At 45.7% G+C, this 16,966-nt stretch overlaps 1 protein-coding gene across 1 annotated transcript in view; it reads right to left on the reverse strand.

The window, feature by feature from the left end:
* Positions 1-16,966, reverse strand: part of acap3a (ArfGAP with coiled-coil, ankyrin repeat and PH domains 3a) — a gene marked incomplete at its 3' end in the record, with an annotated part of 51,666 nt that overhangs the window by 15,133 nt on the left and 19,567 nt on the right. The window contains exons 2-10 of the mRNA XM_083674626.1: positions 15,184-15,241; positions 12,442-12,561; positions 11,532-11,585; positions 5,352-5,410; positions 4,220-4,403; positions 2,836-2,880; positions 2,587-2,682; positions 1,861-1,935; positions 848-859 (exon numbers count right to left, since the gene is read on the reverse strand). Coding sequence (XP_083530752.1) covers positions 848-859; positions 1,861-1,935; positions 2,587-2,682; positions 2,836-2,880; positions 4,220-4,403; positions 5,352-5,410; positions 11,532-11,585; positions 12,442-12,561; positions 15,184-15,241 — 703 coding nt within the window. The remainder of the gene's footprint in view (positions 1-847; positions 860-1,860; positions 1,936-2,586; positions 2,683-2,835; positions 2,881-4,219; positions 4,404-5,351; positions 5,411-11,531; positions 11,586-12,441; positions 12,562-15,183; positions 15,242-16,966) is intronic.

Consider the following 16,966-nt stretch of genomic DNA (forward strand, 5'->3'; position numbering starts at 1 on the left):
TGATGAGAAAAAAAAACCAACAACAGCTGTGGTATTTAACACCTCCTGGGCAGTGTAGTGTACTTTGAGGGAAAGAGACTCTCAGAATGTAGGCCAGACTGCCCAGTGGTCTCTAAGGCCTCTACCAACAGCTTCTGAGACAGATTCTACCTCCAAGATATGACTTTTGAACTGGTACCCCCAGCTGCCGAGCACTTTCTACTGCTCATCTTTAAACTTTCATCTTTCAAATTTCCAGACTTTTTCTTCTTTTTTTCCCACTTTGCTTCACCTCACCTGTTTTTTTCTCTCAGAGCTTTTTAGTCGCATTGAACTACTTTTTCAAAGTAGCTTTAGTTTGACAAACTATATTTCTCTCAAGGGTAGCTTTAGTGTAGTTCAACTTCTTCCCTTGTAATGCAATTGGTCATTTTGTTCAATACATTTTCAGAGTAGCCTTCCCCAACACTTTTATACAAAAAAACTGCGCACTCAGAACAAATTATGCCAGAAATATCCAGGCACAGGAAGATGACGCTCTTGGCTAATTACCGTGCAGGGAAAATGTCTTGACAGGGTGATCAACTGTAATTCTAAAAAAGCAATCATTCTCTGACAGCAGACACAATGTAGTGTGCAGATTTTCTTAGAACTCATACAAAGTTCTGAGGTTCTGATTGCTTCATATGAATAATTCACCCTGTACTGTAGTCTGGGCCTGCAGCTCCTCACTAAAGCTTCAGATAACTTCAAAGGGATTTGCTAATGTGCTGCTCCAGTTACACAGTACAGTACATCTGCACCAGTCTCTCAGGGACAGACAACAAACATGTACTGAGGAAAACTGTCAAGTGGTAAATGTACTCACCTGCATGAGAGTCTGAGAGAGCCAAGATCACAGCATGGTGGGAGGAGAGAAGAGGGACAAGGTGGAGAGAGAGAGAGAGGGGGGGGGGTGACAATTCAGTGAGAGATTATTCAATAATCTTTGTGCTTCATTGCTCCTGTGATGTACCTCAGTAGCCACTAGTGGCGTCAGTGTTTCAGTTATATGAGCTCCTCTAACTGTAACCGTAACATTTGGATAAAATGAAAATGTTACTCAAGCCTGAATGCTGACATTATACTCACATCACATGCTCTAACCTAAACCACCACATCCCAATGGAGTGTGTTTGAAGCTTGTGTCTAACAGCTCTGATGTTCAGAGCATAAACAGATCAATAACTGGCTGCTAGGCCCATAACCAGGTCCCCCCCCCCTCTCCTCTTGTTTCTCTCTCTCCAGAGTCCAGACTACAGGCCCTGGTGGATGTGGGGTGTCCAGGGCTGTCTGTCTTTCTGTAGGCTGAGAGGTGGCTACTGTTCCTGGGGTAAAGAAGTAAGCGTACCTGGAACCAGGCCCTCCCAGTCATACAGTATTAAACACCAAAAGAAGTCAAATATAGTCAGCGTTTTACTGGAGTTAAGAACACAGTTAGGTTTGTGATTAGCCTGCATACACAAGAACTGCTGAGCATTGCTATTTACAGTCCACAACACTGGGATTAGCCACGTAAAAACACTTAATTCCACCTGATTTAACTGTTAAATCAATGACTGGCCTTTCTGGGGGCAGCTTAATCAAATGCACCACAGTCCTCCTCTAATCTCCCAGTCATAACACAAGGCCTGAGCCAGATGGTAGACTGGAGCGCTGACGTCTGTCATGCCCTCATACACACACACACACACACACACACACACACACACACACACACACACACACACACACACACAGCCAGTCAACTCACGAGTGTGTGTGTATGTGTTGTGTGTGCGTGCATGCATGTGTGTGTGTGTGTGTATATGTATTTATGTATGTATATGTTTACAGACTTACCCTCTGCTGTATAGTGGCATGCTTGTGTTCCATATCCCTCTTCTCCATGGCTGAGTCAATCACCAACTGATCCAGCTGCAAACAAGGTAGCAAATAAACCAGGTTCAGGCTGACTTGAAGTCCTCACTGAGTGAGCGGAGAACACACGGTTAAGCCGAGGAACATCAACTGGAAATCTTCATCGTGAGGCTCAGCAATTCCAACATCGGACGCAGTCTGATCAGTTAGAATGATCCAGCGCAATTGACAACAGCACTTTAAACGGCTATAGCAGAGGCTATATGACGCGTTAGCTCAATGTTCGCTAATGAGACATCGACTCAGATCTGCTTCAGTATTCATCTCCCTGTTATAGTCCACCTGATGGTGGACTGATGGTGCTGGCGTCACAGATTTAGCCTGTGGCTGGATTACGGCATATCTGCTCAATACAGCATAAGCACATTAGGGAGGTTCACTGGTTACGTGAACCCAGAGCCAAATCAAAAGCCTAACGCGTTCAAAACGTTATGTAAACAGACCACGGCGGCCAAAACATCAGTCGGTGATGCAACTGCCTGTGTGTCGATATTTTATAATCAGATTCAGATCCAATCCAATTGTTTTTGGGGGGGGGGTCAAGGCCGGGGTGGGGTTGGGGGGGGGCGGGGGCGGGGGGGGCAAACAACACACTGAGCACAGGCACAGGTTGGGTGTGGAGGAGGATGGTGGTCAGATGGTGTTCACCTCTGCAGCCAGGTTCTTCATGTAGGGGTTGATCTCATCCAGCAGGTTGTAGCCCTGCTGGAACAGGGAGTACTGGGCGTGCATGAACGACAGCATCTGGAGGGGAGACAGAGACAGACGGTTTTTCATGATATTTATCGAGCCTTTTCTTATCCAGGTGAATAAGCTACCTTTGAGATAGCCATCTCCTTGACAAGGGAGCAATAGTACAATAGTACATTCTGTAGTGATTCAGTACGTGGCACTTACAGCATCTAGGATTTCAAATTTCTTCTTGGCTTGAAGGACGTTGATCTGCAGAGAAAGTGAGTGATATTTGTGATTTTTTTTCTATGCCAGAAATAAATACAGATACATGATCAGTGGATTCCTTATCACTACATTACTGAGGACATAACTTAATTGTTCTCTAGTAAATGAAACTGGTCATAAATACAAAGTCAGTAGAATCCAAATTTTAACATTTACAGTAAGACCCAAATGACAACCTACGTTGAAATGCTTCCCTCTTGTGGACAATAGTTATCATGTCTCACCATCATCAGACAAAGCCTGATCTACTACTACTACTACAGTAAGACAGATGCACAGTGTGCATGTGTGTGTGTGTCTGTGTCTGTGTGTGTCTGTGTGTGTGTGTGTGTGTGTGTGTGTGTGTGTGTGTGCGTGTGTGTGTGTGTGTGCCTTTCAGCTCAGTGCAGAAAATGTATATCATTGTGACACAGATATATTGAATAAGGGCTCCATCACTTCTCAGTATCACTTTTTCAATATCTGTTTGGAGAGTATCTTACAAAGGTAAAAAAAACAACTGCTAACTGCAGTATATTTTTTTGCATGTTATTCAAACATCACTGTACATCACTGTTATATTGTAAATGACCTTAATATGAACCAAACGTGGCCCTTGTGGCAGTTTAGGAATCAAACACCGAAAACCAAAAATCCAGACGTTAAGTTCCCTGGATATCTTAATGAATGCAGTGACCTACAGTAAATGAAATGCTGCGCTACATTGGAGAGGTCACCTACATACGGTACATCTCTCCACAGCCATGACCTTATTTGCCTTCAGCCACATTCCATTTAAACCCCCCCTCCCCCCCCCCCCACCCCCCCACCCACCCACCCAAAAAAGGCCAGATTCCAATTAGAGCAGTGAGGAAAGCCGGCAGACACAGTGCAAAACAGCACAGAGAGCATCCTGGAGATCCCAGACATCACACTGAATCAGTCACTGTGTTCCCACAAGCAGTTAATGTGGCTGCTTGTCTGGAAAGATAACAACATATGGGCAAAACAACACTGTGATGCGTATGAATGGATGGTAGAATGTCCTGTTTATGTAAAAGAAATAGACTCTGCTGCCCCCCCCCCCCACCAGGATCTGCCAGTGAAATAACCAATCATTGTCTACAGGACCCAAAGAGATCTGAGCCTTGTGTAGCCCAGTCCTCCCCCCTTCCCTCTCTCTCTGTAAGCCACAATCATGGCATTTTTATATAAAACCCAACCAATCAATATGAGCATTGAAACACTGACACGCATTTCTGAAGTGGCAGATGGCTCCTCGGATGAGAGCGTCTTTCTATCTAACATTTTCCACTCAACGCCTGTCCTCATTGGTCCTCACCTGAAGCACGTAGTCCAGGGCGAGGTGGCGGAAGCACTTGCGGGTGATGCTGAGGGTGCCGGTGGCCTCCTCCACCTCGTGGGGCTTGTTCCTGGGCGCCTGGGCGTTCTTCACCTGGGCGATCTCCATGTCCTCACGCACACGGTCAAAATGCTTCTTGGTCTCCTTGAACTTGCGGACATCCCTGAGAACATCAGGGGGAAAGTGAGATTGGTTTTAATTTTGGCACAGTTCACATCTACCTCAGGTCTACCTAAGCAAGGTAACAGAGGGCAGAAGTGAAAAACATAGTTGAGAATGAGAATAGATGGGTGTAAGATTCAGAAGGAAAATGCAATTGTTTGCTCTGTGTCCCTAACCCTGTCCCAAGGCTATTGATGACTGGTGGGCAAGGTTGTGCACTAATGTGTTCCTAAATCTCCAACCCAGTTGATCTTCCTGTTGTGAAGAGCATTCACTGTAGCAGCCAGGGCTAAGGTAATAAATCCACTGAACATGGTGTACTGAGACGCCTAATGAGAAATCTGTCCAGCCATTCAGATTGATTAGAATGAGGAAGCGTGAGGAAAATTCTGTAACTACCAACGAGTACTCTAGCAGATTAAAGAGAGAGAGAGAGAGAGAGAGAGAGAGAGAGAGAGAGGATAGAGTAGCGGTGGATGAGTTTCAAACAATATGCCATAGAATGACATCAGACCCTCAGTTTCCCATCAGGCTACACCAGGCCCGTACTAGCGATCAGACCAGGACCTTTGACCTCTAACCTCTGACCTCTGACCTCCCCAGGTAAAGGTCTCTGAGCCTGGGGATCAACTGTCCGCTTCCCACCTCTGATGTGGTGGAACCAGACCATTAATCAGTAACACTTACATTTCCCCTCAGGTAGGGCCAAGCACAACAATGGTCTCATCCTTTTTTTTAAATTTATATTGTCCCCAGGCATAATTGCAGAAGAGATGATTCAGATATGCATATTTTAAAACGCTGATGTTCCCTTTTAGGCCTACTAGAAAGAAAGAAAATGTGGACATGTTCCTCCTAAAATGTGTTGGGACTTCCCTACCTGTGTTTAATATTAGATAAACCTTGAATTCTGATGCTAGACTTATGGCAGCGCAGAATCATTACTTACTCTTTGACAAAGTTGTGTAGCTGTTGCTTGACAGATCTCTGGGCTTGATCGAACAGAATCTGAAATGAAAAAGAAGAGGCTGTTAGCATTAAGAGTATTCCAAAGCATAAGCTCAAACACATAATAAAACCAGCCCCTCTCCCTGCCCTCAGAGGCTTGGTTTTATACATTGAAATGCAGTGCTGTTATTCATCATTCTCCAGCTTCAACCAATAGAGGGCACTATACGATGCAATCTTCGACTGCAATCATAACAAATGAATTCGGAGATGTATTCAATGCAAATGATACACATTTAAGATTACCCTTTGATACATATAAATACTGTGTGATGAATAAGACACATGTACTCCAAAACACACCGACACACACACCCACACACACACCCACACACACACAAACACTCCGCCTTTCCTTCATTCAAAATTCCCCCCATTCCCCCATCCCCTCTTTCCCTCTGAAGCCTTGTACACACAGACTGCGGCATGCGTGTTGCAGTCCAGCAGAAGGGGGATCTGTGGGTGACCGATGCGACACCGCGTCTGCGTTGCGTTCAGTCATGTTCAGTTCATCCAACCTCGTCCATTGAAATGCTGTGCGGAGCTCCAGCTGAAGTCGGTTTAAAAGTGACTTTGTGATATTCTACACTAACTTCTAACACCACAACAACACTGGCTAGCCTCTCCACAACGTTAGCTTTTATTCAAAACCTGTTTTAGACTTTTAGACGCAGCCATTCAGTGATTTGAATGACAAACTGCAAACCATCCAGCTCAAACTGAATCACCATACCATGCGAGCAGGGGTAAAACAACACAGCATGTCTGCAATTCCAACAAGTCTGCGTGTTCAAGACGTCAACTGTGCTGCCGCCATGCTGCGGCTGCAGCTAAATAGGTCACTCGGGCAGAGAGGGAGGGAGGAAGGGAACAGAAGAGAGGGAGGAAGGGAGCAAAAGAGAAACAGAGAGAGAGAGAGAGAGAGAGAGAGAGAGGGAGGGGAGACGGCTTTGGGTACAACGTGACGACACTGCAGCCACCGCATCTACACCAGAGCGCTGATGCACACGGCGCAAACCTAGCAGTCAGGGAAATTCTCCTCCTCCAAAAAAGAAAAAAAAAATGACCCTGTCAGTGGTGGACAGTTCAGGGTAAGGATGGCCCGTCCGATCATCCTCTCTCTCTCTCTGTCTGTCTGTCTGAGGAGCTGAGTAATTGAGGCTGGAATGGATCCCGTCGGTTCCCAGATTAGAAGACAAATTTGGTTTTGGGAGACCCCGGGCCTCTTTTCGGAAAAATAATTACAATGTACAAAAGGCCTGTAGATGAGGAGTCAGACGCATCATGTTCAAGGCAGAATAGCACAAGGGGTCCACAAGATCCGAGGACAAGCTGCGACCAGAGTATACCACTAACCAGTTTACTGCAGAGGCACTTAACGAGTAATCAATTAGGCAACACAAATGTACAGGGTGATGTAAGACTACATAAAGGCATCCGTTTAAAGCCTAATAACACCACTGAGGCTAAATGTTTATCAATTATGAGACTCAAGTGTGCGCTGATGTCATTCCCAAGGCATACGCTGTGTGGAGCGTATTTTCATGGTGAGAGAGGCATGTTTTATTGCTCCATAAACTTCCCTGGGACCAAATAAGGCAAACCATGAGACTGGGGGCAACAGTACTGAACGGTCCTTCCTGTTGGAGTCTTTAGTGTTTCTCCCATCATGGAGGATCAGGACCCAGGCGCCCCTCTCGATGAACCAACAAAGGAATTCCTCTTCTTCACAAAAGTCTGCCTCATCTAACGGAACGGACCATAAATATGCTAATCGCAGAGCGAGCCTCCAGTAGATATACTGCTTTTGATGTGTCTGGCCTCAGAATGGCTTCTGGGATGGCTTTCAAATGAAGCAGTGTGTTTGGAGGCGGACGCCGGCCACCCTTTTGTCAGTGTAAATCTGCCGACCTTGGCAAAGGAAGGCGGAGGGAGACCCGCCAGGCCTCGCTGTGTGTCTCCGCAGCGTGTGTGGTCGATTGTTTGGCTGGATGGGCTTTTGTAAGCCGCAAAACAGCAAGTGAGAATTGGATCACGTGTGACCATAGAATCTCACGCACACGTGGACTGTCAAAACACAATCAGCAGGGCTGGGGGGCCACGGGCAATAAACAGGAGTGTGTAACTGGGCCCACGTGATTGGACACCCTCTGCAGACGTAAAAGGTGACGTGTGTTGGGGAAGTTGTTGTGGGGAAGTTTGAGGTGGACTGTTGCTTTGTTCAACCCACAGAGTCTTTAAAAGTTTGTAGCACTGTAAATACGCCTTCAAGTTGCTTAGAGTGTGTGTGTGTGTGTGTGTGTGTGTGTGTGTGTATGTGTGTGTGTGTGTGTGTGTGTGTGTGTATGTGTGTGTGTGTGTGTGTGTGTGTGTGTGTGTGTGTGTGTGTGTGTGTGTGTGTGTGTGTATGTGTGTGTGTGTGTGTTTGAGAACAGAGAAGTGCTGAGGGGTTTCCTGGCTCCAGGGTTGTGCAGCCTGTGGCATTCCTGAGCTGCTTCGTGGTGACGGACCGTATGGAGGCTGAGCGGCTGCACATACAGTACTCTGCCTTAATTGGGCCAACAAGCCACAGGTGCACTCTGCAGAGACTGCCGACAAGACAGATTCACAGATCTAACCCCCAGGTCAGGGTCTAGGATGATGGACAGGGGGTTGTGACCTAGAGAGGCTAGGGATAAGCTGGTAAACCTATCCTGCATATCCTGATATTAGACCTCGGTAATACCTTCTTTGAATCTTAAGCACTCCATCTTATAAGCATAGGGGTGGAGAGAGAGAGAGATTTGATGCCATTAAAAGATCAGACTTTGTTTAAAACACCCTGCAGCAAGCAATCGAAACCCTACTAAGCCATATCTACCCATTTGCAGTGAAATGCTGTATAACCATGACACTAACTGGCCAGAATAAATGCTAAGGTTGCAGGACTGTTATATAGATAGAATCTCCCTCTGTCCATTTGCTCATGTGGCTCAACAGCTTCCAAGACCAAGACAGACCAGAAGTTGGCATCCCATTTGGAATTTTGGTAACACAGCAGGGTCCAGGCTAAAAGTAGCAGATTCCTATTTCCTCCAGTCCAGTATTCAGAGAATTATGTGTGGCTGATCCTAACTGGAACGTGACAGGAGTCCTGCCCATCCCCATCCCTATCCTTTCTCCCCAGCTCCGCATGGTCACGTTGCCCCCCCCCACACTTATAATCTCCAGGGATTGTGTGCAAATAATGTTCACGAAGTGTTTTATTACATTAAGAGCTGGCAATTCCAACGTAAGCCCCCCATTCTACCCCCCGGTCTCTAACATTTCCCTGCCCCCATTCTCTAATTCTCCGCTCCTTTTTTTTTTTTTTTTTTAAAACAATGAATATTAAGAGAGACATACTGTAAGTACATCAATAATGCATCAACAACTCAACAGGACTTTCACGCTTGAATAATACAGTGACTATTTAACAGGCCCTATTTTTCTGATGTTTTGTTCATCTAAAAGAAAGGAAAATCTATTGTGAATTCCTTTGAGGGGAAAAGAACATCTAGTCTGCGCTTTGAGGGGAGCTATACTTGGCTTGCGTCTCAGCTCCAAGCAAACACAGTCTGTTTGTTCTGTTGTGTGGTGTTGGACTGGCACAGAGACCGAGTTGGGAAGTGGAGGGAGACAAGGGCCAGGGCTCTCCCTTTGGACATGTGCTTGCTTGTGGGAGCGCATGTGTATGCCTGTGTGTGTGTGTGTGTGTGTGTGTGTGTGTGTGTGTGTGTGTGTGCGTGTGTGTGTGTGCGTGTGTGTGTGTGTGTGTGTGTGTGTGTGTGTGTGTGACTCTGGGATATGAGGGCACAAGGGGTTGGCTGTGACAGGGGCAGTTGGCATGCAACAATCCCATTTGTATGAGTCTTTTAGTAGGCTGGAGGGGTGCCCATTGTGAAGAGTAGGAACAGTGGCAGCTGCAATGCCTCTAAAACGCGCGCACACACACACACACACACACACACACACACACACACACACACACACACACATACACACACATACACACACACACACACACACACACACACACACACACATACACACACACACACACAGACACACACACACACACACACACACACACACACACACACACATATGACAGGAGGTTGTAGGACCTGTCACGGGCTGCAGATACTGTAAGTCTTGTCATTTCTAATTCATTAATCTCTTGCGGCACTGCTGTAGTCCTTGAACTGAAATATGGGCTGTCATTGTACCTCATCATGCAGTTTTTGTTGATATGAAACCAAAGGCGCAAAAGATGTACAATAAACTGCAATAGTTTCACAATGCTTCATAAACATGCAATGCCCTTGTAGACAGCTGAAGTATTGGCCGACTCTTAACGAGTGGCCTAGTTAAAGATCATTTTGTTAATATGGGAGACCAAAGTGGGTATCCATCTTGCCTGTGCGCTTATTCTGCTCCTTTTCATGTGAGACATCAAAGCAACAAAGAGCAGCACTGAGCCCCAATCATGCTAATGTCCAGTCAGGCTGCTGGCTCTAGTGGACCGGAGGGAGGGAGGGAGGGAGGGGAACTGAGAGCTCCACCCAGATGGACTTTCAGTAGACAGGCCAGCTGGGCCTGGACCTGCCCCCCCCTCTCTCTCTCCATCAGGTGAAGGGCAATCCCACTTTACCCTGCCAGACAGACAGACTCTCCCTGACTGACTGACTGCAACAGTCACTGGGGCAGGATAGGAATCAGATCAGCTAATGCTTTCTAGTAGTACAATATATGAAGATAGACAATGAAGGCTGCTACCCTGCCCCAGTTGATGCCAACATATAGCCTCAGTGTTATGACAGAGATGCCTCACAATACGAGCGTGTGTGATAGGAGGCTGAGGCTGAGTCATACAGGTTCTTTTTCCTGTCTGTCTACTATAATCCACTATCGCCTTAGTGACCCTCAGCCATTACCCTCTTATTTGTAAGGCCTCTCTGAGAGAGAGAGAGAGAGAGAGAGAGAGAGAGAGAGAGAGAGAGAGAGAGAGAGAGAGAGAGAGAGAGAGAGAGAGAGTGCTGGAGATTTGCTATCACGGACCTTTTTGTGGCCTCAGGAGGAATGCGAACCTCATGCTCCTTGAATATGCAGCATCAAACACACAACACTGAACATGTGCAGTTCAGTGACTTCAAAGGCTCCAGAGGGGGCAGGAGGTCGCCGTTTGGAGAGGGAAGAGGAAACAACACAGCAATAACTTGCATGTGTTCTGTGTCACAACAGGAGCTAGTTCTGTGTCGATGCTGCTTGACGCACCTGATGCCACAAAATATGTGTTTGTTCAAAGTTGTCATTCACCGGAGACAGATCAATCGACGTCTCTCATGTGTAGCCGGGGAAAAGTCTTTTTTTAAACACACAACTCACAAACAGCACCTTTAAATAGGCCGAAGCTGTAAAAATAGCTTTCCCTGTACAGACCAATACAGCACAGTTCTTCATCTCATGTCTCTTCCAAGTGAGACAATTTTGTGACACTGCTACAGTCTGTCAGCGCTGTAACGGCAGTATGTGACAGTCAGGGTGGAGGTAGCAAGCTGAGGATGAGCTCATTGTGATGGATGGAACGCAATTAGAATGAGTGTGTTTGATACCATTCCTCATTCCATCCCCATGCATTACAATGAGTCCATCCACCAGCTTGTAACTGGCCTCATCTGTGCACACTTAAGAGAAAAGCTTCAAGAGACTGCGGCAGCTGCTGTGTGGTATGGAAGCTTCCTTTGCCCTTTGAACTTCTGTGGTCTGGTTGAGGATGTGACAGTGTGCTGATGGACACTTCATAGCTGTGGCCACACACAGAATAGAGAGAGAGAACTAAAAGATAACAGGAATAGACACATTTAATGATTTGTGAATGGAATGTCTCATGTTGAATCATTCAAAGACAGGTCAGCTTGACCCCCAGGTTTGTGTTAAGAGGGAAAAGAGACCCAGGCGAGGCCTGAATGTCTGTCCATGTTAGCATTTACAGATGTGATGATATCATTGCGCTGGTCTCTGTGGACATAGCTGTAGCTGTTTGTAGCGTACAGTAAGGGAACATTTTGGAGACTTAAGACTTTGACAGAGAGAGACTTACCATGTGGTAGTTGACTATTTCCTGGAGCCTTTCCCCACACTTTTCCAGGCACTCCTGCAAAGAAAACAAAGCACAATAGCTTCAGCATATTGTATTACACTGTTTTAACAAGATTATACTGTGTAGACCAAAGCGGAAAATCCTATAACTGTCGCTGTCATGAACTCGGAGAGCCACAACCAGAAGGCCTCGTTTTGATTTAATGTATCAATGAAGTTGGTCTACTGTACATACTGTACAAATAGTACACATATGTTACAATTTGTTAATTCTGCTGAAAAATGCTATTCAAATAGAATACTGTCTCCTATCTTGTACTCTGAGGGAGTGGGAAACATAATTGCTGGCCTGACTCAATTTTTACAATGGAAAATACAAATTAAGAACACAGTTTAATAAGATACTCAAAATTAGCCATATGGCTAAAGCCAAGAAGGCCTTTAATACCACTTAATGTCGGCGGCAATGAGTCTACTTGTGCTGGCCTGGCCTGGGCTGTCTCTGAGGAGAGCCTCTGGAGGAGAGACTCTGGAGACGCTGGTCCTGGAAGCAGGGCCAAGATGGAGTAAGTCGCCAGGCGTGACCCTCACTGACTATAAGTAATCAGGTTTACACACATACACAGACCAAGGCTCGTGGTCAGAGGGCAGGAGAGTACCTCTCCCACGGCGCCAGGAATAAACACTGAGAAGAGCCTAGCCTCAGACATTCAAGTATATCTTGTTTTTTTATGTTATTATGTTTTAGAATAATTTGTAGGGAGAATCGTTATGTAGGTATCTTGAAAATACGGAAGGGGATGTGTTAATAATACGTGTGTAACAAGACAGTTATGAAGCTGTAACCTAACAGACAGAAGGCGGGTTGTGAGACTTGAACCCACTGAACATGAGTCCCAACTGAAACTCACCGAGATCATCTCATCCTTCTTGCATTGTTGGGACAGGTCCCGGATCCCGTTGACAAACAGTTTGTTGGCGCTGACATACGCCTTCCCCGCCTCGATCATTCCACTGCATAGCTTCACCAGCTTGGGAGGGGGGAGGGGGGGGAGAGAGACAGGAGGAATGATTGAGTGGGTGGGGATTATGACGAAAAGATACGCATATTTCAAGGATACACATATTTCATGTTTTACAAATCTTATTTCTCATGCCACACAAATCGATTGAATATGCACAGTAGCAGAGAACTTCTTTATCTTGATCCTTGCCTAGAATTTGACAGACTGCGATGAAAACCCTGTATCGGTGAGACAGTTCATGTGACTCTCTCTTGGAGAACCAACCGACTGTCGTGGTTGAAAACTGAGCAGCAACTTGTTTCGTTCCACTTCAGATGCAAGAACACGTGTCTTAAAATGTACACTTCCCCCTCACCCCAGGAACACCCAAGTCATATTTCCCACAAAGCAAGAGAAAACCTTTTTCCTCTTTATTTTAACACGTGCTTAAAATGACCACACTTAGTGTCATTTGATTGCGTGTTTGTTTTCAAGCCTTCAATTATCACCCCTGTAATGTGTGGTGGAGGACATTCTCAGGTGGGGGCCATGTGTTAGCCCATGAAATACATGTGCAACGAAACGCATCTGCCAATACTGCAAAGGAAAATGTGGCCCAGGATTAAGGGAACTAAAAACAGAATGTGGGTTTCAATCTGAGGACAAGTTGTTTTTTTGAAACATGAATACGCATAAGGCAGGGTCTAGAAGCCACGCAAGCTTTTCCGCAGGACACGTTATTGTTGTACAGTGAAAACACATTTTCAAATTCACCAACTACAGTGGGGTAAAAGATGTGAACTCGACAGTCACCAAGGTCTGTCACAACGGGTGACAATTGTAATGCACTGTATATTCTATACCATATGTTTAGTGTTTTTGTTTCTCTATTCATAAGAGGAAGGGGGTCGGACCCTTTCTGTTCTGAAGCCAGCCTCTGTCTTTTTTCTCAGCATTCTCAAGACACTTTTCTCAAGCAAACTCTGATTTCCTCCCAGCTGCTAGCCAGACTTCAGGCTGACCAACCATGTCCCTTCTCCCTACAGTATAATCCCTTAGAGGAACCCTGCAGGACTGGGAGCGGGGGCTGGGCTGCCTGCTCCGGCCGTTGAGAGGGGAATTCCACCTGTTCTCCCACTGAGGGAAAAGGGCGGGCCACAGAGAAAGAGATTAGAGGTTTGACAGTTGGGTTCACGCTGCTGTAATGTCTGACTGTGAATTACTGTAGGACAGTACGCTAGTGAGTGAGTTGGGCTACTGGTGACAGTTCGAAAACAGAAACTCCAAAACACTGGCGTTCTAATATATTTCACAATGTTTGATGGATGGCTGATCCAAAAGTTTCAGTCAAAAAAAGACATTCATCTAGTTATACTGAGAGGTGGAACTTAGCTCTGCTTTATATTCTACTGGTGGGTTAGCACTGTTGTTCAGGGTAGCCAGGCCGGCAGGCATCAGAGCACTGGAGGGAACATGAAATCAAGATGCGTTGACTCAACCAGTTCCTTGTTGTGTTCTTTTCCTTCTCTAATCTAATTCTCTAAGTCTGAAATTTGATTAGCCTGCCTCATGGTGAAATGAGCACTGTGTGGAAAACAACCCCAAAATCACAACAACTCGGGATATATCCATATGCACATTGTACTGCTTCACGGTCTATGTTTATGATGATAAGCGTGATTTTTTTTTTAAAGTGGTATGTATGGCCACAGTTGAATCAACATATTCCTATAGACATCAGGTTATAAAGGTGGGGAACTGGATTTAGGGGAGGTGGGGATGGAATTTGAAACCATGTGTATAATCTGAGGTAATCTTGGATATAATACTCAATACATGGCTCTGAAATACTTATGTCCAACTGTTAATGACGTGTGACACAGAGTTAAATAATAAATACCCTCCGAATAATATCAATCAAGCTGAGACAAACCTGTGTGAGCTACTTCACATTCATGTGCTCATTTGCACCGTGCTACAGGATGCCAACACTGATAATAGTGATGGAAGAGCAGACGAACTTCCTCTGACACATAATTCAAGGTCAAATGTAGCAGATGGACATCGTGACATCACTGAGCATTACCGCCAAGCATCTGGTTTCCTCATTACGGGGTAACCGGATGCTTTGAAAGCCAGTCTAATGCATTCTAATGTTGTCAGACCCTCTTTCTCCCCCTACCACTTCACATTTACACAAAACCCCAGCTGAAACATTAAGCAAGACTGAGTGAGATTAGCTTGTCCATTTCAGAGTCACTGACCTTCAGTGGTTTAACATAGTTACCATTAGGCATTGGGGGTGTTACAGTAAGAAGCCAACAGTGAATTTGGAATTTACATTTGCGTAAAGCTTGCATTGACTTAAGCGTGCGGCTCTCGAGTTAGGAGACACTCTAGGCACTCTGGGCACTCTAGGTTCTAGTGTACTGTAGAAATGTAATAATCATCATCCTCTAATCCTGAAATATAGACCTTTAATCTCAGTCAACGTTATCTACTGTACATACCGGTAATACATGTACAGTAGGAGAGTGGATGGGAGGACATTGAAACAAAAGTGCCCTTAATAATAATAATAATAAGTGCAAAGAAGTGCCATTCCTGAGCACGGTTGTACAGGAGTATAAAATCATTGGTGTTTCTTACCTTGTCTAGTTTAGCTTCAATCTCTACAACCTCTGTCTCCACCTCATCAAGGTTTGCCCTGAAAAACAAAAAGCAAGGAGGTCGTTACAATAGAGTTACATACAATACAAGCTCAGTAACAGCTATCAATCAATGCACAGCCCAGCAAGACAAGAACACTGACCGCAACGTCATTATTATTATTATTTATTTATTTTTTACATTTGAATGCCTTATCCATTTTCAATATCAACATCTGAATGTGTATTTTCTCACTGAACAGTATGCTTCTTGGAGAGCGTGGTGGAAGGGACATAAATCTTGACAATGACACAGAGGTTCTTGGAACCGAACGCAGACTCGCATGCTGAGACAGGCCAGAGCGGGGAGTGCTGCTGCAGCTGCTGCCGTGGGAGCGTTAAGTGACAGAGACGCCGGCTGGGAGTAGTTCAGCCCAGTCAAAACAAAATGACAGATAGCCCTACTGCAGAGAAGAGTGTGTCTGTCGTCTGTCCTACCCCAAACCCTAATCTTGGTAACCACAATCTCCACCACCACACCCCTCAACATATGGAACCTCAACTCCCAGAGAGAGAAAGAGAGATTAAGTAACGCTGTGGCCCACCGCTGGCCGCCTCACAGCAAACAAACATGACTCGTCCGTAAAAAAACGCCACAGCTGTGGGCCGGCTTCCTCCTCTCCTCTCATCCCTCTCATCTCTCTTCCCATTGGAAGTCAATATTTTAAGGATGAGCCATGCAGGGATGAATCCATGGGAGGAGAGAGGGTTATACTATCTCTATTACGCTGCTCATCCTCGCATGTTCGATCCCTGCACTGTGGGACAGGATGACCAACGTCTCACTGGAGTGTGCATCCCAATACACATGGCTTCTTGCCTCTCATCTCTCTGTACAGGCGACTGTATCTCCATATTAGCATATTATCTCTAGTTCTCTCACACACGTGGTTCTATTAGAAATAGGGGACATACTGCAGTGGAGTAGTGGACACTGATGAAAGTATATGTGTCATATATCGGCCACGAGTGGCTGCCAGGCCTGCTCTCTCTTCCTTCCTTCCTGCCTCTCTCTCTCTTTCTTTCTCTCTCTCTCTCTCTCTCTCTCTCTGTCTCTTGCTGCCAATCCCTCTGTCTCTCTCCATGTCTCTTTCTGTGTCTGTTTCTGTGTGTCTCTTTCTCTCTCTCTCTCCCTGCCTCTATCACTCTCTCTCGCTTGGCTGGCTGTAGCAGTCTCAGGGGAGGAAGAACGGCACATGCTCTTCCTCTTCCTCTCTCTTCCTCCCACAGCCTTTACTCCCACCATGGCCGTCACTGCCCATTCAACTGGAGCGCGTATCCTCCAGGAAATAACGGACAGGGCTCTGAGGGTGGCATTGGAACCATAGCTTATCAATACAGTATTACATACTGTAGGGCTTTATGTTTTTACACCCTAACTCTTTGCACCAATTGCTGACCGCACCCAGCGATAATCCTAGTGAAAGCAACTCATCATGTTTTCATAGCTGATGTCACTTTTGAACAGCCCTGTTATGATGATAAAACTGAGCTGTGAGGGCCTCTGCTTTTGTGGAGCTATGGTATATTTTACTCAGGCCTTTCAGAGGCTTCAGCATGACAGCGACTGCTCTGTCCTCTTGAAATGACATGTTTCTTTTACTCTTCCATGTGTCTGGGGGATTCTGAAATGCCCCGGTTAAAAAAATACATCCACGTGTCATTCTAGCAGCTGTGAGCTCTTATGGCAAAAAAAAAAAACACCTCTTAAACAGTATCAAGGC

This window comes from Argentina silus (genome assembly GCF_951799395.1).
Source record: "Argentina silus genome assembly, chromosome: 8".
Lineage (NCBI taxonomy): Eukaryota > Metazoa > Chordata > Actinopteri > Argentiniformes > Argentinidae > Argentina > Argentina silus.